Source organism: Mustela lutreola, chromosome 6 (assembly GCF_030435805.1).
Source record: "Mustela lutreola isolate mMusLut2 chromosome 6, mMusLut2.pri, whole genome shotgun sequence".
Classification (NCBI taxonomy): Eukaryota; Metazoa; Chordata; class Mammalia; order Carnivora; family Mustelidae; genus Mustela; species Mustela lutreola.
This window is the reverse complement of record NC_081295.1, coordinates 88,739,362-88,762,865: the sequence shown is the minus strand read 5'-3', so window position 1 is coordinate 88,762,865 and position 23,504 is coordinate 88,739,362. Positions and strand designations below refer to the sequence as shown.

Here is a 23,504-nt window from a genome sequence, read left to right as displayed (position 1 = left end):
TCCGCTCTTCACCCCCTGCAGACAACCTGCAGGTTAGTCTCTGAGGAGGTTTGAGTCAGAGATTCCTGCTCAGGGAACCTGGCACGGCAGAGAGGGAAAGCGTCTTCCACCTGGCGCCCAAGTGAGTGAAAACAGATGCTGGGCAGAGATGCCCTTTCCTTTGCTACAGTTGGTGCCTAGAACCAAGCTTTTACCCCCAGGAGAACAGTTCAAAGAGCCTTTTTGGAGAAACTGACATCAAAGAGAAAAAAATGCAGCCATGCTTATCTTAGTCCACTTGGGTTGCTGTAACAAAAATACCACAGACTCGGTGGCTTATGTAACATTTATTTCTCACAGTTCTGGAGACTGGGAAGTCCAAGACCAAGTTGTCAGTGGAATTGGTTGTTTGGCGAGACCTCCCTGATTCATACAGGTCTGTCTACTATGCATCCTCACAGGGTGGAAGGAGCCAGAGAATGCTGTAGGGTCTTTTTAATAAGGGCACCATTTCCACCCCCCCCCCCCCCCCCGTCACCTCCAAGGCCCCCCCTACAAATACCATTATTGGGGGGTGGTTCGTAACAATCTGTAACAATGCCCTTGCCAAATCAATGTAGCGTCCACAAATCTCTGTAGCACACAGGGAGCCTCCAAGCTTTTAACTCCTGAAGGGCTGCCAAGAAGCAGGAGAGGTTTCCAGAAAGTTCTGAGGAAAGACAGAAGTCAATGAAAGGAGAACACAGAAGATACAAAAAGGTATTTGGAAGAAACAGAAGATACACAAAGCTTAAAAACAAACAAACTAACCCTCAAAAGTGAAAACTTTTATATTGCCCGAGAAAAAAATTACATCCCCAAAGAAAACATGCAGGCTGTAAAACATTTAGAGAACAATTGGACATTTAGAAATGTTAAGCTGTGGTAGCGTAAATACTAAATTTTGAATAGAAGAACCGGAATGTATCCTTGAGGAACTTTCCTGGAAAGTAGGAATAAAGAAAAATAGATGAAGAACAGGAGGGAAAAGAAAGTTTCAGTCTGGAAAGTCTGACATGGAGAGAGAAGCGTCAGAGAGACAGTAGCTCTAGGAGGGCAGTGCCTGGGGTCAGCCCAGGCTGGTTTCAGGTGTGGAGCCTCCTGCTTAGTTTGTGCAAGAAAAGGGAGGGTCACTGCTCTCCGGAGCCTGCAGCCCTCTTGGTGGCAGTGAGGGCAGCATGAAGCGGGGGTGGGGGTGGGGGTGCACGGTGACATGGTGACAGGGGGAGGCTGAACCTGGAAGAACTTGAGGCCCCAATCATGATACTGGACTCGGTCTCCCATGCAGTAAAAATGCACGGGGTGTTTGAGAAGGGATGGATAAGGGGGAGCAATCCAGGAGGTGGAGACCAAAGGCAGGACATGAGTTAGGTGATTGACAGACTGGCCAGGTACAAGTGCCCAGGGGTGGGGATTTGCAAAGAGGGAGGAAGAGGATGGAGAGGCAGCAATAACAGAGAGAAGCAGAACAGAGCAGCTGGGCAGAGTGTGGCTGAGCAAATGGAGATGGGGAGAGAAATGTTGGGGGTGACCTGGGATCTTGGCTGAGCTGGAGGGCTACAGATAGGAAAGGAAGGGGGAGGGGAAGAAGGGGAAGGGGAGGAGGAGGATGGAGCCGGGGGATGAGAAGGAAGAGTAGGGCAGGAGACCGTGGGGAGAGGAGTCAGAGTCGCCCACAGTGCCGGCTCGGGTTTGGGGGACAGCACTGGCCTTCAGCTCCCATGCCCGGATGGTGCTGGCCCAGAAGCCAGTTGTGTGTGAGCAGCAGGTGGCCCTGGATCTTGGGACGAGGCAAGGCTGGGAAATCCTCAGCACTGGAGCGAGGGGTGTAGCCAAGGGTCTTGGAGCAAGTTCTGGGGGACTTCTGCCTTTTCTTTGCAGTGAACAAAAGGTTCAGAGTCCAGGGAGGAGCTCCCTGGGGGCCTGGGGAAGACTGGCCATCCTTGGATCCCGAGGCCTGGGGTCTGGGCGGAGCTGGATGCATCAGAGACTTCCCTCTATGTTGCACGTGTGGACTCCTTAAGGCTCTGAGATGGGGGGGGGGGGTGTTTGGAGAGAAATATAGGGAGTGACTCAAATCCACGCTTTGAGCCAGTCACCTTGTCCCCCACAGCTGGTCCCTCCTTCAGCAAGCCTGACCCCAGGAGCTCTTGGTCTGGCTTTCTTTCCCCCAGTGCCCCCCTACCTTCACCCTCCTGCCTTCCCCTCTCCCCAGGGCATGACTCTCCCTCCTGCACACAGCCTTTCTCCCTCACCACTTGGGAAGGGGCTGGGCCCTGGGAGGGTGCCCTGGCCCGATGGCTGTGGGTAGGCCTTCCTGGAAGGACAGGGAGTGGGAGGTTGAATACAGGTCAGTGGTCCAGGAGGAGGGATGAATCAGAGCAGGAGAGGAGCAGGGGAAGGAAAGGAGGAGAAGGAGAAGAGGCAAGGGAGAAACAGACTGAGAGGTGTGGACAAGGCACCCGAGTTTGAGAAGGACACAGGGGAGGGCCGCTAGTGAGCACACGCGATGGATGGAGCCCAGGAGGGACTCATCTGGACAGCCCTGTTGGGTACAGTTTTTCCTGCTTCTGTGTTCACTGGCTGATTCCCTGTCTGACCATGGGTCCAGGACAGAAGCCGTTCTGGGCTCCATTTCCCCCCCCAAGCCCAACCAAACCTACTCACCGGACAGTCAGGACTGTTAGCGCCAGACCCTTGGCCACAAGCAGCACACAGAGCACGGGGACCAGAGCGCTGGGGGCTGCAGGGTGAGAGCGGAGGGTGGAGTTTTGTTGCCTGGAAGACAGGGGACAAGAAGGGGAGAGGAGGGGCTTGAGGTGCTGGGCCCCTGAGCCAGGGCCGTCGGGATGAGGATCCCACCCTGAACTCACGGTGAAAGGGTGGTGATGGCAGAGGCGGCCCTGGGGGCCTGCTTGGCTCTTCCAGCTGGGGGCACAGAGCTCTGGGTCAGTGATGAGACCAGCTCAGCAGAAGCCCGGATGGCCTGTGTGGAGGCAGGAGCTGTCCGAGAGAGAGAGAGACCCCTCGTTAGCTGGTGGGACAGCAGATCTGTTCTGGACCGCAGGAAAGCCGGTCAACCCTGATAAAAAACAAGTCGTGGGGGTGGGCCCAGGCTGTGAAGTCCTCTGGCTCGAGACTAGACAGAGCTGTGGCTCGGGCTCTACACAGGGCCTGTGGTGGTATTCCCGGGTCTGGAAAGAGCACTGGAAGAGGAGTCAGGAGGCCTGGAATTCCCTCTAAGCATTTCTACATGGCTGGAAGGGCACTCTCTAGCTTTCAGCCTCCCCAAGTGTGGAAACAGTCACTGTCTTTAAGTGGCTCTCAACTCTGGCATCTGTTCTCTTGCTCATACTTCTGGGACTGTTAGGGGATGGGGTCCCTCATGGGGAATTTTAAGGTTGCTTTCCCACCCCTGTCCTTCCCAGTTTGGCAGCAGAACCCTAAGCCCCTCCGCAGGCCCCACTGCCTCAATGACCAGGTAAATACCTTTTATGGGGCCCCCTCTTAATTCTGAAACTTTGTGAGCTATCTGTCTCCACTTACCTTGCCTTTCCAGAAAGACCCCAGACCTACCAGTGCTAAGAGCTCTTGGTGGAGGCTGGTGGAAAGTCACCTCTGGAAAGGTGATGGGGACTATTAAGGAGACAAGAGGACAATGACTATTGGGGGTGTCTGAGGCCCTGAAGAGAAACAGGTGGTGTCCACCCCAATGCTGTGACAGGAAATGGAGACTGTCAGGGTCCTCAGCTAGGTCTGCACACCCACCCAGGGCCTAGGAGGGGAGCAGTCTCCCCCGAGCTGAGGAAAAGAGAGACGCAGAGGCTGAGGGGACAGGGAGGAGAGGGTGCCTGGTGTTGGGACACCCCATGACAGGGGAGAGTCCCAGGCCAATGGACAAGTGGACATGACGGTGAGGCTGCCTGGAGGGATGACCTGGAGCAACCCTTATGCCCAACCAGAGGAGGTCCTCAGGACCCTCAGGCAAAAGTCTAGTCCTGAGCTACAGTGTGTGGTCTATGGGCTGGTGCTGGTCCACAGATTGTTTATAACCTGCCCATACAAGGTGAATACAGAAATTGGGAGTCAGGATCTTGAAATTCGACATCAATTTGATATTGCCCCAAGATCCATGCATGTGACTGGCACATAGGTCCGGTGGAACAGGGTATGGACCAGTTTGGTCATTGTCACCCAGTCATGGAAGTCTCCATGGGGGCAAGCTACAGAGCAGGACCATGATACTTGAACAGTAGTTCGTTGACTCTAACCCAAAATTGTGTAAACACCTGAAAAAATTATTTTTATAGTTTGTTATTTTTATAATCATTGAAAATTTCAATCTATCCTTGATAAAAAAAATTTAGAGTTTATCATGATTCGCTAAGATGGAGGAGTGATTAGCTCATTCAGGGACTCACAAACAGCAAAACAAAAGTCCCTGAGCTTTTTTTTTTTTTTTTAAAGATTTTATTTGTATTTTTTTTTTTTTTTTTTTTACAGAGAGAGATCACAAGTAGGCAGAGAGGCAGGCAGAGAGAGAGAGAAGGAAGCAAGCTCCCTGTCCAGAAGAGAGCCCGATGCGGGGCTCGATCCCAGGACCCTGACATCATGACCTGAGCTGAAGGCAGAGGCTTAACCCTCTGAGCCACCCAGGCACCCTGTTCTTGAGCTTTTTGTCAAGAAAAGCCATCTCTTCTCTGAATGTCGCAGTGATAACAAACCAAATGATGATTGTGGAATTAATTCCAAAGATGCTTCCCCGTCTGCAGTTATTCCAAATGGTTTGCACTGGTTTTATTTGAAAAGGTTATCCGTCACCGGGGTAGGCAGAACAATGTCTGTGTCCTCACACCGGGAACCTCTCAATGTCACCCTCCGTGGCCAAATGGACTTTAAAGATGCCATTAAGGTCAAAGATCTTTGGGTGGGGCGCCTGGGTGGCTCAGTCGTTAAGCGTCTGCCTTCGGTTCAGGTCATGATCCCAGAGTCCTGGGATGGAGCCCTGCATCGGGCCCCCTGCTCAGCGGGAAGCCCACTTCTCCCTCCCCCACTCCCCCTGCTTGTGTTCCCTCTCTCGCTGTCTCTTTCTGTCAAATAAATATTTAAAAAAATACAGGAAAATTTAAAAAAAAGATCTTGGGGGTGGAGAGAGATTCTGGGTGGACCCCATCTAATGATAGTATTTAATAACAAGGACTGAGGGCACTTGGGTGGCTCAGTTGGTTTAAGCCTCTGCCTTCATCTTGGGTCGTGATCCCAGGGCCCTGGAATTGAACCCCGAGTCTGGCTCCCTGCTCGGTGGGAATCCTGATTTTCTCTCTCCCTCTTCTGTTCCCCCTGCTTATGCTTTCTCTCCCTCTGTCAAATAAATGGATGAAATTTCAAAACAAAACAAAACAAAATAAAAAACCAGAGAGTGTTTCCCAGTTGTAGTCAGAGAGAAATGCAGCTGGGAAAGGGCCTCTGGCTTTGAGGACGGAGGAAGGGGGCCACAGGCCAAAGAATGTGGCAGCCTTTAGAAGCTGCAAAAGCTGAAAAGTACCTAGTCTGCAAGAAAACAGGACTTCGGTCTTATCGCTACAAGGAACAGAATTCTGCCCAAGACCTGAATGAGCAAGAAGTGGATTCTGTCCAAGTAGCCTTCAGGAAAGAGTACAGCCTCTGACGCCTTGATTTTAGCTCAGTGAGACCCCTTCCAGACTTCTGATCTGTAGAATTGTAAAATCACAAGTTTGTGCGGTTTTAAGCCACTGCCTTTGTGGAGATTTGTGCCGACAGCCATGGGAAGCGATGACACTCGCCTTTGGCACAAGTTTTGTAGCTATAATGAATGGTGAAGTACCAAACCCAGTGAGTTAGCTGTTGACATGTGCTGGCTGATGAACAACTACATCATGAAAATGAGTGACATTTACACGGAAAACATAAAACCACAAATTCAAAATAAACTTTTTTTTAAAAAAGAGGATTGAATTATAAATTTTGTAAAGGTTTTCTTTTCACTCTACATGGAATTTTGAACAAGATGAGAGGAAGTCATTCCTCTGTCTCGTTTTGCTTCATTGTCAGAAACACAACTATCGCTGAACTGAATAGAGCCATGAAGGGTTGTATTATTGACCAGGGGTCCGGGGCTCCAGGTTCACGCAGGAGTATGTTCTGGTGGCTGTAGCTGCTTGGCGGGAGGACATTCTGGAATGGTCATTCAGATTAAGAAGGCGTGCTATGAGAAAGTACCGGCTGACCCACACTGTGCGCTTTCCAAAGTGGTAAAACTTGTGAATTACAAAAGATGAATGCGTTAAACTACTGGGCATTTACCCTAAAGATACAAACCTAGTGATCCGAAGGGGCATGTGCACCCGAATGTTTATAGCAGCAATGTCTACTATAGCCAAACTACGGAAAGAACCTATATGTCCATCAACAGATGAATGGATAAAGAAGATGTAACACACACACACACACACGCACGCGCGCGCGCGCGCGCACACACACACACAGGAATACTATGCAGCCATCAAAAGAAATGAAATCTTGCCATTTGCAACAACATGGATGGAACTGGAGGGTATTATGCTGAGCGAAATAAATCAATCAGAGAAAGAATTATCATATAATCTCCCCGATATGAGGAATTTGAGAGGCAGGGCGGGAGGTTTGGGGGATTGGGAACGTAAAAATGAAACAAGTAGGGTTTGGGAGGAGACAAACAGTAACAGAGTCTTAATTTCACAAAACAAACAGGCTTGCTGGGACTTGTGGGGGGGTAGAGATAGAGTGGCTGGGTGGTGGACATTGGGGAGGGTATGTGCTATGGTGAGTGCTGTGAAATTTGTAAGCCTGACGAGTCACAGACCTGTACCCCTGGGGCTAATAATACATTATATGTTAATAAAGATAATTGAATAAAGACGAGTGTATTGAATTTGAAATCATTCTCTTTATTCTGTGATAATGTGCAAACCCTGCACGGTTGGTATTGTGTGCCAGGTTAACAGAGATCACCTAGAGGGAGAGTTCTGTTGAAAATGTATGATCTACGGAAAGGACTCCTAATGTTTTGGCAAGATCGAAACTGAGTTATGATTCACTTTTTAAAGATGTGAATCGTGCAATCAGCATTGGTTATATTATGGTTTTGAGGTTATTCCACTCAAGGGAAGAAAGCAACATATTGTTCAATGGCAAACAAAATCTCAGGGCAAAAACAGGAGTTAGAGAAGTTCAGAAGAAGTTTCTATGAGTTGTTACAGCCTGTTCTTAATTTGGTAACAATTATCATCAAAACAGGTGATGATATTGAATTCGGATAGCTGCAAAGGTACTCATGGAAAAACCTTAATAGTGTGATAGAATGTTTTGAATTTTATTTTCTGCCGAAAGGAGATATGTGATAGGAAATTCCTAGATCCAGAATACATTTTTTCATCAAAAGAGGTTTTCAATATAAACATAACTTTATAAGATAGATTTTGGAACCAGCTACTGACGAAGGATTGAGGATGCACTTTGAAAATAGAACATCACTAGCTCCCTTTTGTAAGAATTAAAAATAAAAATATTGAGCTTGTGGAAATTGATTTGAAATTCCTTTCTGAATTTCTGTTGACATAACTCTGTGAGACCGGTTTTCTATTAAGGTGTTATTAAAGCATTAAAACAATTTTGAATATATTTTCTCTGAAGAGTTATGGTGTTTTAGTGTAATTCAGATTAAGGAAGTTAACAAGCAAGAATGTTTCTTTGTCACATTAAAGTCCTTCAGTGTGGCTATACAAGTTGTTTGTCTAAAGTGTGGATGGCATTTAATATAGGAAATTGCTATTTCCCTTCTAAGTTCTTGCTCAGTTACGACTGATGCCTTACAACATTAAGGCTAGAATGTTGAACACCTACACCCACCACCTACATGCACACTTGCAGCGAACAACATGGGCCATTTTTATAACTGAACTTTAAGGCTTGTGGCCTCTATTGTCTCTGTTGGAACTATTTAACTTTGCTCCTATAGCATGAAAATGGCCTTAGATCAGAGATAAGCAAACAGGCATGACTGTGCTCCCAACAAACCTTTATTTCTGGACACTGAAGTTTGAATTTCCTTTAATTGTCATGTGTCATAAAATCTTATCTTTTTTTACTTGTTTCCCAACCATCTAAAAACCATCCTTGGCTTTCAGACCAGTATGCTGACTGCTGATCTGGGCCAGGAGGAATGGACAACCCAACATGCTACCCACATGGTTGGGGGGTTGGTTTGTGGCCAGTGACCAGACATTTATTGAGCACCTACTATGTGCCAGATTCAGGCACCTTCTCTAAAAATGCCGGGCAGTCTTGGGCTCCCCGGTGGTCAGATCATAGGAGCTCAGGCTGGTCAGCATGTTCAAATGATCTGTTTGAGCATATTTTAGGAGACTTGTAAATCATCAAGGTGGGCAGTGAATGAGGTGGGAGTGTGCGTGCACTGGTTCCCAGCAGCCTTCCCAGAAGAATTGGATGGGGGGGGGGGTTACTAAGAAACCAGGAGGCACTAGAAGGGAGCGAGGGGATCCCCAGGAAGGGGCTTACCTGGTGACACTGCCAGATAGAATCTTATGGACTTAGAGACAGAGTTGCTGGAAGCGTGGTAGATTCTACACCAGTAGTGTCCTGAGTCTTCCTCCTTCAGACCAGTCATGGTGACGATGAAGAGGCCGGTGCTAGGGTTGTCCCAGATTGAGAATCGAGAGGACTGAACCAGCCTGCCGGGACCAGAGCTGGTGACGAGCCTGGTGCACTTGAACGCTGACAGCTCCTTACACCAGCCCTTCCTCTCGTAGGGCCAGCCTTTGGGGGGGTACTGGCATGTCACAGAAAGCGTCTGCCCTGCCACTCGGTGAAGATGCTGAGCCTCTGGTAGTGCCCATGAGCCTGGAGAGCAGGCTGCAGGTCAGGGCCAGCACCAGCTCCATAAGCTGTCCCATGGCCCAGAGCACTTGCTCCATGTCCCGCTGTCCCAGATGTCCCTATTGCACCCTCCTCTCCTCCCTGCGCTTTTCCCTTCCTCCTCACCTGCGATCAGCAGTGGCAGCCACAGTGGCAGGAGCAAGGCTTTCCAGAGCCTCCCGCCCTTTCCCTGTGGGCTGGCAGGAGAAGACATGGGGGCCCCAGGGAAGAGGAAACCGGGAGCTGGTCTGACTCTGCTCAGTTCTTCCAGCGCTTCTGAGATAGACAAAATGAGAAAGGCCAAGGCCAGACTGGGAAGTGGGAGAGCTGGGAAGGGCTGATTGCAGGCAGAGGGAAGCCGGAACCTCCAGGGGCAGTTGCGAATCCGGACGTGGAGGCAATAGCCCTGCTTGGTGCATGGCTCCTGGGTCTCCGTAGCGGCTGCTCCTCTCCTCCGTGCCCAGCTACCCCTTCCCCATCAGGGCTGCCCTGGGCGGAGGAGCTGGGATGGCCAGGAGGAAGCTGTGGTCAAGTAACGGGCTTCCCACCTGCCTCTCTCTGTTCACTGCCGCCTTTTTGCAGGACCCTGGCTTTGCCCTCCTTTCCAGGGCAAGCCACATTGAGGGTAGGTGACAATCTCAGGGGAACTCAGAGGTCTGAGCAAGAACCCTAAACCCCACGGGTCCTGAGAGTGGTCAGAAACCTCATGCGCAGTCCTGCCTGGTGAGTCAGTGACGTGTTTCCACCCTGGGAGGTTTTATGGGTGCTGGAGGGGAGAGGGGAGTAGGTGGAGTTTCAGTGCCAGTAAAAGTGCTGGGAGGGTCCCTGGCAAAGGAGGGCAGAGTGAGACTGGAAGCAGAGAGAGCCCGGTTGGTGGCAGGGACAGGTCAGCGGGAGGAGGTTGGAGCACAGGAGCCTGGACCACCAATCATATCTAAATCCTCAACTCCTGCCCTCAGTGGGCACTAGAGTGCTGGTTGTGTAATTGCTACACAGAAGCAGGACTCCGCATCTTTCTTTAGTGAATGTTGGCACTTTAAAAAATGATGCACTTTACAAAGAGATTTTCTATAGAACAACAGAAGGTGGGGGTTGGGGAATCAGGGCACCTCGCCCTGAACTAACATGTAAGTTCTTCCGTGGCCACCCGGGGCTCTGATGGTCTGCAGCTGCTGCCTGGAGCCCCCCAAGAGCTCATGACTGAAGAGGGTATTGGCTTCAAGTCCCCTGTTGCCACCCCCACCACCCCTCCCGAGCCCCTGACTCCTGCTCCCCACTCTGTCTGGGTGCAGAGCCCTGCTGCTTGGAGTGGAAGTGAGCAGAGACTGAGGATAAGGGCAAAAGGACAGACAAGAAGAGGAGGGACACAGGAGGGCCATGGGCGCTCTTGCCTATAGACCCCTGGGGAGAAGCAGGATGGACCTGTGGAGTCAGAAGGGAAGCTCAGGCCGATACCCGCTACGCAGCTGCACGAGTCGTTTACCCAGTGTGTTTGTGTGTGCTCTCTTTCCTAATGCAACGGTGGGGTTTGGGAGGGAGCTGTTTTTGTTCTGTTCTGTTTTGTTTTTCCTCCGACACAGGGGAACTGAGGCCCAGATCTGTCCATGACCTGCTCAAAGTCATGTGGTGATGTGAAGATATAACTAGACCAGCTTCCTGACTTCTGATGGGGCCTTTCTGCTGAAGCCTGGCCCACAATCAGGGCAGGAAACCAAACCACACGTGCTTGCAGCGGTGAACTCCCGGCAGTTTGTTTCCTGGCCTTGGGCTGGGCTCTGTGTTTCCTCTCCAAACCTAACTACAGACAAAATGCTGAGGTGGGGGGCACCCTTCTGAGGGGGAGGGCTCTGGCCCCGACCGGTGTAGCTGCGTATCCCTTGTGTGAGGGTGTGCAGCAACTGCTTCCCACAGCGATATCCCCTTTGTCTGGTTGCTGCTGACCACTGAGAAAGGTCGCCTCCTCCCTGCAGCCCGCCAAGATCACCCTTTGTCCACATTCCACTCTCTCTATGTCCCTCCAGCTTGGGGTTGGCTGAGTTGTTCTCTGCTGAGTCAGCATGGGTCCATGGTGCCCAGGGGACAGGAAGTTTTTGAGCAAACCCTTATACCTTTAAAAGTCTGAGTTTCCTCTTTCTTAAATAGATAATGATGGCTCACGAATATGATTATTCTGGGAATAACTGAGTAAACACTTCCAAACATTTATAGAAGTGCCAGTTACATGGTGACTCTTCAATGAAATTGTCATCAAGAACCAACATATGTGCTTGACTTTTAATTATATAAGTAGACATGGAAATAGGAGTGCAGCAAGCTTCTAAAAGTAAATACAAATAAATGTTTTGTCCTTCAGAGCAGAACTTTCTAATCATGGTCCTGGTGCCAGGGATTCTATAGGGAAAAATGATCCGTCATTCTGTATACAGATTAATACTTGGACATGATAAAAAGCTATAACAAACAATATTTAAAAGCACATCACAGCTATGAATTAAGGTTTCCTTTCTATTTGGCAGATAAAAGATTATTCGATTTCATATAAAAAGACGAGTCACATAAAAAAGACAGAAAATGAGTATTTCAGTAGGAAAAAGAGAGTGAGGTTATGAGTAGGTACTTTTCTGCAGAAGAAATACAGATGAATAATGTTCAGGAAAACATATCTAAATTGGGTTATTTAATAGAAATGGAGACTGGAAGTCTAACATCAAGGTGTTGTTAGGGCCACACTCCCTCCAGAGGTTCTAAGGAGGGATCCTTCCTTGTTTCTTTCAGCTGCTGCTGGCCGTGGCCCCATCTCTGCCTCTGCAGTCACGTTGCACGCTCTGTACAAGAGTCCATCTAATTGTCTCAGCCTCTCTCTCCTATAAGGAGGCAGGTGACTGCACTCAGGACCCACAAGAGAATCTAGGATAAAGACCGTCTCTCAAGACTCTTAATTTAATCACACATTTTGCCATATAGAAGAACAATACTCACAGGTTCTGGGGACTAAGAAGTAACTATCTTTGGGGGTCATCTCTTCTGCCTTCCAGAAATGAAATTCTCTCCCTTTCTCTCTCTTTTTTAGGGTGAGTTAGAATTAGGTCAAGATTTAAAATCATCAGCTGACAACTAACCATGGACAATACTTGTATGGGTGTTAGAAACCCCACCTACAAATCAGCCTAGGTGCTGATTTAAACAGATGACGTTCAGCAAATCTGAGCTGTTACAAAGAAGCAAAAAGATGAAATGCTTCCTGGCAGGTTATAACAAGATTAAGTTTAGATTCTTATAAAAGCTTGATCCAAAAGAAAAAAAAAGCCAAAATTAGAAAAAAAAGTGTATATAGCAAATTAAAGACAGGAGCATATAGAAAGAATAATATATCATGACTAAATCACTTGTACTATGTGACTACAAATGTGTTTGGCTGTCAAAGATAGGTCAATGCTGGGTTCTATTTCAGAAAGTCAAAGGAGAAAATTATATGAAGATATTGATCAATTGCAGAAAGGCATTGGTAAAATTCAACATCCATCCTAGACAAATCTTTTACTATTCTATAAATAGGAAATTGCTTTCCTAATAAATAAATGGTTTAGTGAATTAATCAGCTAACATCGCACTAGTGAGGAGTCATGTTAAAGGCTGGGATCAAGAAAAAAACACTCAGTGTCTAAAGTGTTGTTGAACATGTTTCTGGAAGTACCAGCGAATGTGATTACACAGGAGAATAAAATTGGGCACATAAACTTAAAATAATAGACCAAATTACCATGATTTGCTGGTTGTTTAGTTGTCCACTTGAAAAACTCAAGGATATTAGCTGAAACCCCATACTACAAAAGGAGAGTCATCAAAGATAGAACAGAGCCAGGCAGCAGTTAAAATGGCGAAAAGAGATTTTATTGAGGAACTACTGCAGTTGGGAACTGAACTACTGACGTACGGAACTGGGTTCAATTTGGAGTACAGCACAGGCCAGTGGGGTTATACAGCCTGGAAGCAGGCAGGGGTCAGGAGATAGAAAATTAGTGAGAGGAAACATCAGGAGTGAGGGGTAAGTGTTCTGGTTAAACCGACTCCACAATAGGATTCTTCGCTTAAGGACAGGCTGGGGTGACCAGACATCCCCGGCTGGAGCGTAGGACGAGGAACTCCATGGAATATTGATATCCATGTCTTCACCTACAAGGTGAGCTGCACCTCCAGTCCCTGGGCCCTGTAGGACCCAGAATTCGTGCTCCGCTCTAGAAGGAGCACAGAGCTGAGGAGAGAGCAGGGTTCTCCTTAAAACTGGTTTTTATGAGGAAGTGCACTGATGGGCTTACGAGAAGGTTCAGGAGCCTGACCAAGGTTTGGCCAAGCAAGGACTCCTTTCTCAGAGTTTGTTCATTCATTCACACTACGTTCAACAAATATTTACTAAGAGCCTACCGTTCCAGACACAGGGAATAGATCGAGACAGTATGCGGTCATGCGGCTTACATTCAGAGAAGGGTTTTTGGCAGCTTGAGGGGAAAAAGAAGAAAGACAGGAGGGGGAAGCTTGACCTTGTAGGAAGCTAAACACAACCGAACGATGGCCGCTCATTCTGCCACCACCAGAGTAGTCTTCATGGTTTCACTGATGGGAGACTTGCATGCTTGTTAGCATCAAAGTAAGGGCAAGTTCGTGTCTTTAAATGATGGCTCGCTTGTTAGCATCAAAGTAAGGGCAAGTTCGTGTCTTTAAATGATGGCTCAGAGTGCCCCCTGACATGTGTTTAAACCATTATCATGGTCAAGATGGGGAAAAAAATAGAAAAATTCTGTAATTGAGGGAAAAAACCCTCAAAGTACTTGTATTTTCCTCTATTGTAGAATATTGTAAAACTTCGATAAACATGACCTTTGAATCAATGGTACTAGATTTTCGTGTCCATTCCAAATTTGTGTCAGACTAGGAAGTTATAAAAAGTTTTCAGATACATGGTTTCCTTTGTCACCAAACCCTCCAGGCCTTTTCCAGTTTCTGGAATCCTCGCCTCTTCCTTCCACCTAGAAGACAAGAATCACCAGACTCCCCCCGCCTCGTCCCCCTGCAGGGTGGGCTGCGTGCCTTGTACCTGGCCCCTGGAGGAGACAGAATTAAAGCCAAGCTTCTGAAAGGGTGGAGGAGTGATCAGCCTGATCCTCTGTGTGTGTGTGTGTGTGTGTGTGTGTGTGTGTGTGTGTGTGTGTGTTTGGGGACCAGAAGTGGTCAGAGGGATTGGAAAAGAAATAGCTTGGATCCACTCAACTCAGAGATACCTGGCTCTGAGTATTCTCCTGGGCTGCTGGAAACCTCTGCAGCGGACCCAGACCAGAGAGTCCCAGGTTGGAAAACCCAGGGAAAAAGCAACTAAGAGAAGGCCATTAGAAGTTTACCAGAACTATTGACCTCATGGGATCAATGGGAGAAAAGGTATAATATTCCTATTCTACAGTCAGAGAAACTGAGTCCCCTCTGTCCCTGAAGCCATGCTGAGAGCAAGGAGGAGGCAGGTAGAGCTGCCGTTCTTCACCTTTCCTGGGACTACTGTGGTCTGAGCTTCTCCCAGTTTTCTTCTCCCAAATCCTGGGTTTGGAGGAAGAAGGCAAATCTAGATGGTCAACAGAATGGGATTCCAGAGGTAACAGGGGACACTCAGGGCTATTTTCTTTATGAGGACCACTGATGATGCCATTCTCTGACAGTGAACCCTAGTCCCACACTTCCTGGCCATCTCCCAGAGCCTGGTTCCCACAGAGTCTGTGACCCAGGCTCCTCCTAGGAGAGCCAAATCTCTGAAGAGGGAACCCTTCTCAACATTGGGGACCAGAGACATTTGAGGGTCCTGTCTCTGCAGTTTCCATCCCCGGGGTTGCCACTGAGCTCTGACAGGTCTGAAGGCCTAGATGATGTGCATCGTCTGCACCTCTGGGGAGTCTAAGACCCCTGGCTCTGCTTGAGGCTGTTCGCCCTACAGACTTTGGTGGGGACCCCACAGTGCAGAGAAATGGCGACTCCACTCGCTAAGTGCTCTACTTAGGGAGTGTGTCTGCTGCAAAGGGAGGATCTCCTTGTCATATAGCAAAGAGCAGGTTAGAAAGACTGAGGACCACAGGGAGGGCAGTGTAGAAAGGAAGAAGGTGACCTTGGGAAAGGGAAGACTCCAGGAGAAAGTCTCACCTGGTAATGGCGTTCTCCGGCCAGCAGGGGGCAGGGCAGCCCGTCCGTCCCCGAAGCACTCCTCTACCGACTGCCGGGTCGCCCCGGACAGGTCCCCAAGCCCAGTCCTACAACAGCAGCCCACCTCCTGCTGCGCTCCCCGTCCGTCCTGAGGGCGGCACCGCCTACAGAAGGAGCTCTGCGATGCCACCAATTCACCAGGGAAGCTTAAACAAATCCCTCACTCCTTGTGCCCCAGTTTCCTTATAGTGAATGGGGGTAGTGACCACTGCTTCACAAGGATTTTGAGGAAATTAAATTAAACTAGTGGTTCCCAGACTCGTTTGCACACTCAGATCACATGGGGAGCGTCACCAACACGGACGCCCCACCACACTACACTGCACTGGGATCTGTGGTCTGAGATGTGGCTTAGCCCCACACATTTTTTTCCCACAAGTTTGAGATGATTCTAAGGTGCAGACGAGTTTGGGACACCCAGAATTAGACACTCTTGTGATCAGGCTTTGTAAACTTGAAGTCGCAAATCAGTTTTTGCTTTTTTTCGTAAAGTTCCTTTGCCGCTACTGTTTTCGTAAAATTGAAATTCTATCCCCTCTCTTCTCATACTTCCTGTGTAGCTTCTCAAAACAGAAAACACAGATTTCCCTCAAAATCTGAACCCAAACTACTCAAACATTCCCTTCTAATACCTGAATGAAGTTTGTCCAAGGCGCTCGGAGTGAAAACTTCCTGTGCTAAGGGAGACAGGCAGAGTGCCATGAGTCCAGTGCGGAGTCGGGGGTCCGAGGCTCTAGGAGCTCCACTGTTGTCCCTAGTGGGATCACCATCAAAGGGGGACAGCTCAGGTGCTTACAGGGCTCAACTTAGATTAAAATCCTTACTAGCTCTTAGCTCATTGGTTCATGTTTATTTGTACTACCCTAGTCAATGTTCAGGACAGAACAGAAGGGAAATGGACTTTGTCTCCAATATCAGGTGGAGTCCTTATCCTTATATAAACCTACTCATGAAAGAGACCACCACACGTGAAATACTGTGGGATTTGGCATTCGGGTGTTGAGTACCGAGCCATTCTTGGAGCTAATGATCGGGGTGCGTGAGGGGGTGCAGTGAGAGCTGGGGAGCTTGCCTTGGGGTTGGACGGCCTGGGGGTGTTTTACTTTGTTCCTATGTTTTGCAGTGGGGTCCAGGCTCATAGTGTACATCTCGGAGGGCTATAAGAGTCTATGAGTAAGTGTGCCTGTGTCATTTCAACCATGTACCCTCCAGGCCAGGGGCTCTTGGCTCTCCCTGGGGACCACTTATGTACTTAAGAGCAGCTTGGGTCTCAAAGGGGCCCTACCTGCCTTGAGCCAGTTCTCTCCTGGCTTTTGGAGTCAGGTAGAAAAAGCCAGGCCTCTGAAAGGATGAAGTGAAAGGAACCGAGATTGAAAGAAGTAGAGTGGTCCCTTATTTCCACCTAGCTTTCCCCTGTAAGTGCTGGGTGGGGTGTGGGGTAGGTGGGGGAACCAAGAAGCAACCACAGGGCCTGGACCATCCTGCTGAGCCAAGCTGACGCTGGAGATGTCCCCAGCGGCTGCAGGTTCACCCAGGGGGCCCCACCTTCCCACTGCCCACAGAACCCGCCCTGCAGACCGCACTCTTACTCAAGCAGGACCTCTCCTTTCTCAATCTTGCCCTCCGTGTGCTGGGGCATCTGGGCAGAGTCGGGCCCAGCTCCTGGGTCTCTCTGTCTTGTAGCTGCCCCATACCCCTCACTCCAGGCACCCTGGCACGGGGACATGACAGTATGACCTGGGAAGCCCTCCACCTGCCACTGGTCCTGCTGCTGTTGGCCTCAGGTAAGGGGCCCTCAGGAGGAGGGTGGCTTCAGGGGGACAGGGCAAGGGAGCGAGGGAGGTCGGAGGTGAGAGGACAAGGCACAGTGTGTTAAGGGGAGGGAGAGCTGGACAGAGAGGGCTGAAGTGCTGTCTGGGGTCATGCTTTGAGGATGGCTGTGTCCCTTCCTTAGCCTGACTCGAGGACTTGTTTTCTAGGCTCCTGGGCAGAACTGCAGGAGGGTGAGCTGGTGTGGGCGGTGCAGCAGCAGGTGGTCTCTGTGAAATGCCCATCCAAGCCCCTGGAAGGCAAGTATGAGAATAAAACCTGGTGTAAGGAAATCAGCCCAGGTCGTTGTTCGAAGCTAGTCACCAGCACTAGACCCCAGGTGATGGCTCAAAACCCTCCACATTTTATCTGGGACAACCCTTCTGCGGGCTTCTTCATTGTCATCGTGACCGAAATCACAAAGAAGAGTTCAGGAAACTACTGGTGTGGAATAGACAGAGGTCCCGAGGGGAAAATCCATATTCTCAGGAACATCAGCCTGGTGGTGACTTCAAGTGAGCTCCTTGCGGAGGGAAGGGGCCTTCCTGGGGTGTCCGGGGCAGTGTAACCACTCACTCCTTCCCCATCTCCCTCGCTCAATCCTCCCAATTCCCTGCTCGCTTCCACACTGACTGTCAGCAGCCTGGTCCCCAGTTCCCACATTCGGGCCATCACCTCCATCCTTGGGTGTCCTGTCCCCTAATTTGGGGCCCACTGGCTATAGATCCCCAGTCCACACGATGGCTCAGACCCAAACCTCACCCACCTATCTCTAGAATTGGCCACTCCATGGAGGTACAGGGTGTCTGTGTGGGACCCTGTGGCCTAGGTCACCCCAGACTGCACATGCTTGTTGTTCAGGACCTGGGTCTGGCCAAGATCAGAAGGGTCTCGAGAGTCTGATGGTGAAGGGGCCAGGCCTTTGGGACAAGTGGTCTCTGCCCTCTCCACAGAAGTAGTCCTGACTCTCCCTGCCCTTGGGGGTTTGGGGGCCCAGTATGAGGCTTCTCTCTTAGCCCAGACCTCCCCCAGCCCCTGCTTTTCTCTTTCTACCAGCTCTGAGAAGTTCCGTGTCCTTGGACCCCAGTCAACCCTGGCATGGGGGCTCTGAGGGCTGGGTCTGGCCACTCCCCCTCTTCCTCTCAGGCTTTGGGGGCTGACTTCTTCTCTGGGGACTCTAGGCATCTACTGTCTTCTCTGTTGTCATCAATCACACTTGCTTTTCTAGTGACAACCAGGTCAACCTTCATCAGTGACTCTGATTACTGGTAGGTCTGGGATCTCAACCAAAGGGAGGGGGTTGGGAAGCTGATGACTTGTGTGGACTCTGATTCAGGAGATTGGGGTAGACAGGGGTCTGAAAGGGGCCTCAAGGTCTCAGCTCAGAGTTGGGCTAGAGTGGCAAGGGTGAAGGAGTGGCTCTAAAATTCCCCCATAATGGAGCAGAAATAGCTGCGTATCAGGAATGCAAGAACTTCTATTAATGCTGAGTGAGTCACAAGCAAGAGAAATGAGGCCTGTCCGGGGTCACTCACGCACTTAAGGGCAGTGGCAGGACCAGGATCCTGGTCTTTTGTCTCCAGGTCCAGGGCTCCTGTGGGGCTCAGACATTCTCCAGGGACACCTCTGGGTAGTCCCCACCCAGTTGACCTATTCCAGATCTGGGGGCTCTCTCCCTCTGCTTTTCTCCTGCTCCCTATCCATTGGAGCTGTGGCACAGCCTGATAGCCTGATAGTGTCACCCAGAAAGGACAACTCTGATCATTTTCTTCTTTCCTGGCCAACTGCTCCCTCTACCCGAGGTTCCTGGATTCTCATGATTTTGTTCCACGTGGTCCCCATAGCTGACCCCAGTGAGTTCAGGATGGGGCTGGCCCATAAACAGGCTCCAGCCCCATGCTGAGTTCAGGGGCTGCTCTCTGCAGCCTGGATCCTCCCCTCCTTCTTCCCTCTTCTCCCACAGTCTGTCAAGCGGCACATTCACGATGCTGTTCTGTGCATTCCTCGTGACCAAGATCCTGGCTTTGACAGCACTTCTCCTGTTTCTGGCCTACAGAACCCAGGTGAGTATGGCCTGGGCTGGCTTGGGGGCTAGTGGAGCAGAGAGCACCGCAGGACAGAAGTAGCCAGGAGTCACATAGGTAGCATTGTATCAATTGTAACTTAGACCAATTTAACTGTTCTTTTACCTTGCCCATCACTGCACACGACTTTGGCTGTTATAAGACACCATTTTCTTTGACATTCAAACTCATGCCTTGGGTCATGTCCACCCATAGCAGCTGGGTTGTCCAGTTTTGAGGCCGGCCTCAGGCGTCCTCCCTAACTGACCCTCAGGTGTGCACACAGAGGTAACAGACACCTGGGAACACATGCATAGGTATTCATTCCGTCCATCAGAGACCAGACCTACCCACCCTGAAGTCCTTTCTAAGGGTCTCCCCAACACTTGAGCCCTTAGCTCACACTCTATAGAGCTCCCACCCCAGGACTTTGTGTCATTCTGTCCTGAACAGGAAAGCATGGGAGGGAGAAGAAGATGAGGACCTGTGGAGAAGGAGGGACTTCAGGAGTGGAAAGGGGATGGTGCCGGAAGGGGAGCAGATGAAAGAGGTGTGCTTCTGAATCCCCTTCCCCACTTCTCAGGTCTCTGCCAGTACAACTGGAGTAGTAGCAATGGCTGCCCCCAGCCCCTCGAAGACCTGAGAGTCCGCAGGCACTTCCTGCTGAGTCTGGAGTCTCCCCACCTGCTCCTGCTCCATCAGGACCACTGAGTTCTGGAGCCTCCGAGGAAAGGCCATTCCTGTGCCTCTGCAAGACACCTCCTAACACCTGAATCTATCATCTACCCTATGGAGGTGCCTCCTGTCCAAGAGCTGAGGACCCCCATGTTGCCTTCTCCAACGCCATGTCCACAAAGCAGGGACCCACCACCTAGGAAACTCTTCCTGTGCATCCAGGCCACCCCTCTCCTTCCCAGTGGACCAAATCCAACTGGTAGGCAACCTCCCCCCAACCTGTGCCCCTCCCTCCCCTCCAGGGTTTCCTGTTTCTCTGTCATTCACAGATCCCCTGGTCTTCTGGTCTCAGTGCCCATTGCAGTCAGTTTTGGTTCTTCTTCCTCCCGATAAGGGAAATATCCTTCGTTCATACCATACACAAATGTAATATTTGATATTTCCAAAAATGACACAAATTTTAAAAATATATGACCATGAAGGAACAATATTTCCATCCTATATGACAGATAAAAGGGTTAACAGCTTTAGGACTTAAACATCTTTTTCTTTTAAATAAATAAAAATCAGGTAGACATTTTCATTTTAAAGAGGGCTAAGGATAGGAACAGTTAACTCTTATAGAATAAAGAACAAATAATATGTATGAACATGTATCCAAAATGGCTGATAATCAGAGAGATGAGAAATGAAGTGAGACCCCACGCTTTGCTCATCAGTTCAAAGAAGATTAAAATAAATGGTAATCATATTCTGTGCTGGAGAGGTGTAGGGAAAAGGGAATTCTCATGAATTGTTGGAAGGACATAATTGATAGCCTCTTCCTGGAGGGGCAACATGGTGATGAATTAAAAGGCAGAAAACGTAACTTATTCATCCATTCCACTGCTCATGGACATTTGGGTTCTTTCTCCTTTTTGGCTGTTGTGAATGAAGCTGCTATGGACATTAAAAAAAAAAAAAAGGCAGAAAAAGGAAAACAAACAAAAGAAACCTCTGGCGTGTGAAGCGGCAGTTCTAAACAATTTTCTAAGTAATTTGACATGTGTGATGTGGTGATTGCTATTGTTTAAAAAGGAAAAAATGGAATGTCCCCTATATGTCAGTTTTAGAAAGTGTGCCCACTGTACTTGAGTAAAAAAAAAATAAAAATAAAAAGGCAAATAATCGTACGAGACTTGAAAATCCAAAACAGTCTTGCGTTCTCCCATTGTGTGCCCCAGCTCCCACTTCCCTGAAGGGATCCACATATTTTATCCATGTATTCTGATATTTACCTCCAATTTGTGGAAGAGAAGAAACAAAGCTTATACTGTTCTTTGTTCATTTTCTTGTTTTTGGTGTTATCCACAAATCTCCCATTAATGAGGATGAGAATTGGTTCATTTCACACATCACTTCTCTAGCCACCCCCAAATGCTCTCTCCCCAAACCACAGTATAGTCAAATCACAACTGCTTATATGAAGGATATATAGATTTTACATTGTGGGACCCTGTAAATACTTGTTTTTCAGCCTAACCATGGAATGAATGTATTATGATAACATTTTCTTTTCAGTATAATTTTTGATTACCCCCCAACTTGCCTTATTTCTATTTATTTTATTTTCTATGTATTCCCATTAATTCATTTGTAAACTCTCTACCAGAAGTGTAAATTTCATCTGGGAAGTTCAAACACATGAAGTCAGGCATTGAATCTCTTCCCTTGAGACACCTGGGACATCCTGGTTGAACTTCCCACGGCACTGCTTTCCTTCTAAACCTGACCTACAACCTCCTGGGATTTCTACTCACCATCATCTTGGGCACTCTCTTGGCTTCCATTGGGTATGGGACGCACTCTCTCATGAATTTCATATCTTTCTGAGTTTCTGAATTTCATATCTTTCTGATTTTATCCTTCTTTTTTAAAAAAGATTTTATTTATTTATTTGACAGAGATAGAGAGAGAAGAGACTACAAGCAGGGTAAGCAGCAGGCAGAGGGAGAAGCAGACTCCCTGCTGAGCAAGGAGCCTGGTGTGGAACTCATCCCAGGATCGTGGGATCATGACCTGAGCCCAAGGCAGACGCTTAACCAACTGAGCCACCCAGGCGCCCCTTTATCCTTTTTTTTTTTTTTTTTCAAGTTGGAACATGCCTTCCAACATCTTCCCTTACTTTTGAGAAGCTTGATGCCATTTATATTTCCAATCCATTGACGATGAGTTTTTGTTTTTGTTTTCCTTCTTGCTCTTGGTGCTTTTAAGATCATCTCTTCCCTACCCACCCACCTCTCACCATGTTCTGAAATTCCATGTGGATGTGTATTGATGTGGATCTTCTGCTATTTATTGTGCTGAGCAGCCAGTGGGTCTCTTCAGCCTGGAAAATCATATCCTTAATTCTGTGGTGTATCTTCTTATTTCTTTTATAACCTTCTTCCATTGTCTGTTGTTTTCTTTTCCCTATCTCTATGAAATTTCTATTTTACAAATGTTAGGCTTTATAGACATATCTTCCAAATCTCTCATTATTTCTCCCTTTTACTTTTCATCTTTCTTGTTTACATTTTCTTTACTGAGGTTGATATTTTTTATTACAATTTTACATACAGTGAAATGCACAGGTCTGAAATGTGTAATTTGATGGGTTTTGACAATTGCATAGAACCCACTCCCATATTAATATGTAGAACATAGTCATCATCATTTCACTGCCAGAGGCAACCAATATTCTGATTTCTTTCACATAGATTACCTTGGTCTCTTCTAGAACTTCTTATAAGCAAAATAATAGAATAATAGAGTACGTATTCTTTAGTGTCTTACATTTTCACTCACATTACATTTTCACCACAGTATACCTAAGGATCATCCATGTTGCTGCACACATTAATTCCTTTCTGTTCCTAAGTTATAGTCCACTGTATGAATATACTGGCTTTTTAATCCATTTGTCTGTTGACATTTGAGTTAACTTGGCTTTGATGAATCACACTGCTATGATCATTCTTGAACAGATTTTTTTCTTGGACATTCATTGTAATAGTTTGCTAATTGTCTTTTAACTAATATGGTACTCTTTTAATTACTGTTGCTTTATAGTAAGCCTTAGAATCAGGAAATACAAGTCCTCCAAGTTTTTTTTCACTATTTTTTTCTGGTTATTCTAAGTCCTTTACTTTCCCATTAAATTTTAGAATCAGCGTGTCAATTTCTATAGGAAAATTCTTTTTCAGGGATTGTGTTGAACTTACAGATTGATGTTAGGAGAATGGGCATTTTAACATTATTGAATCTTCCAATCCATGAATATAGTATGTCTCTTCATTTATTTGTTTTTTTGGGTTAGTGCTTCATATTTCTCATGTTTTCTCTGTTAATTGTCATCGCTTTTTGTCCTTTGATTTCCTCCCAAATATTTTGTCAGTGTTATCTTCCAATTATTCTATTGACTTATTCTTATTTCTATTATATGTTTAATTGCAAAAGGTACTATTTTTGTTCTCAGAAGACCTCTTTGTCATGTATTCTATTTGAGTTTCATGGATGTATTTTCTATTATTTCTAAAGATATGATGTATAAGTCTTTAAAAATTTTTAATTTAGGTCTCTGTGTTATCTATTTCCCTCATGTTCCTTTGTACATATTTAAATTTTTGTGTTATATGTTAGAAGCCTTTTAAATATGTATCATTACACATATTTGTTCTTATTTATATTTTTCTGTGTATTTGCAAATTTTTAAAGATGAAAAGTTAAGAGAAGAAAGACTGCAGCATA

At 47.7% G+C, this 23,504-nt stretch overlaps 2 protein-coding genes across 2 annotated transcripts; one reads left to right on the top strand and one right to left on the bottom strand.

Annotated features, from left to right (window-relative positions):
* Positions 1-1,679: 1,679 nt before the first annotated feature.
* NCR2 (natural cytotoxicity triggering receptor 2) lies at positions 1,680-9,665 on the bottom strand. Its single transcript, XM_059177908.1, has 5 exons — positions 9,079-9,665; positions 8,596-8,937; positions 2,892-3,021; positions 2,686-2,796; positions 1,680-2,045 (listed from the first exon to the last, which is right to left on the bottom strand). Exons 1-5 carry the CDS (start codon positions 9,164-9,166, stop codon positions 1,682-1,684), a joined length of 1,035 nt encoding a protein of 344 aa, XP_059033891.1. The 5' UTR covers positions 9,167-9,665; the 3' UTR covers positions 1,680-1,681.
* A 7,135-nt stretch (positions 9,666-16,800) lies between these two features.
* LOC131833948 (trem-like transcript 4 protein) lies at positions 16,801-20,928 on the top strand. The gene is made up of 5 exons (XM_059177907.1): positions 16,801-16,973; positions 17,169-17,513; positions 18,227-18,266; positions 18,962-19,061; positions 19,645-20,928. The coding sequence occupies exons 1-5, from the start codon at positions 16,922-16,924 to the stop codon at positions 19,702-19,704; spliced, it is 597 nt and encodes a 198-aa protein (XP_059033890.1). The 5' UTR covers positions 16,801-16,921; the 3' UTR covers positions 19,705-20,928.
* The last annotated feature ends 2,576 nt before the right edge of the window (positions 20,929-23,504 follow it).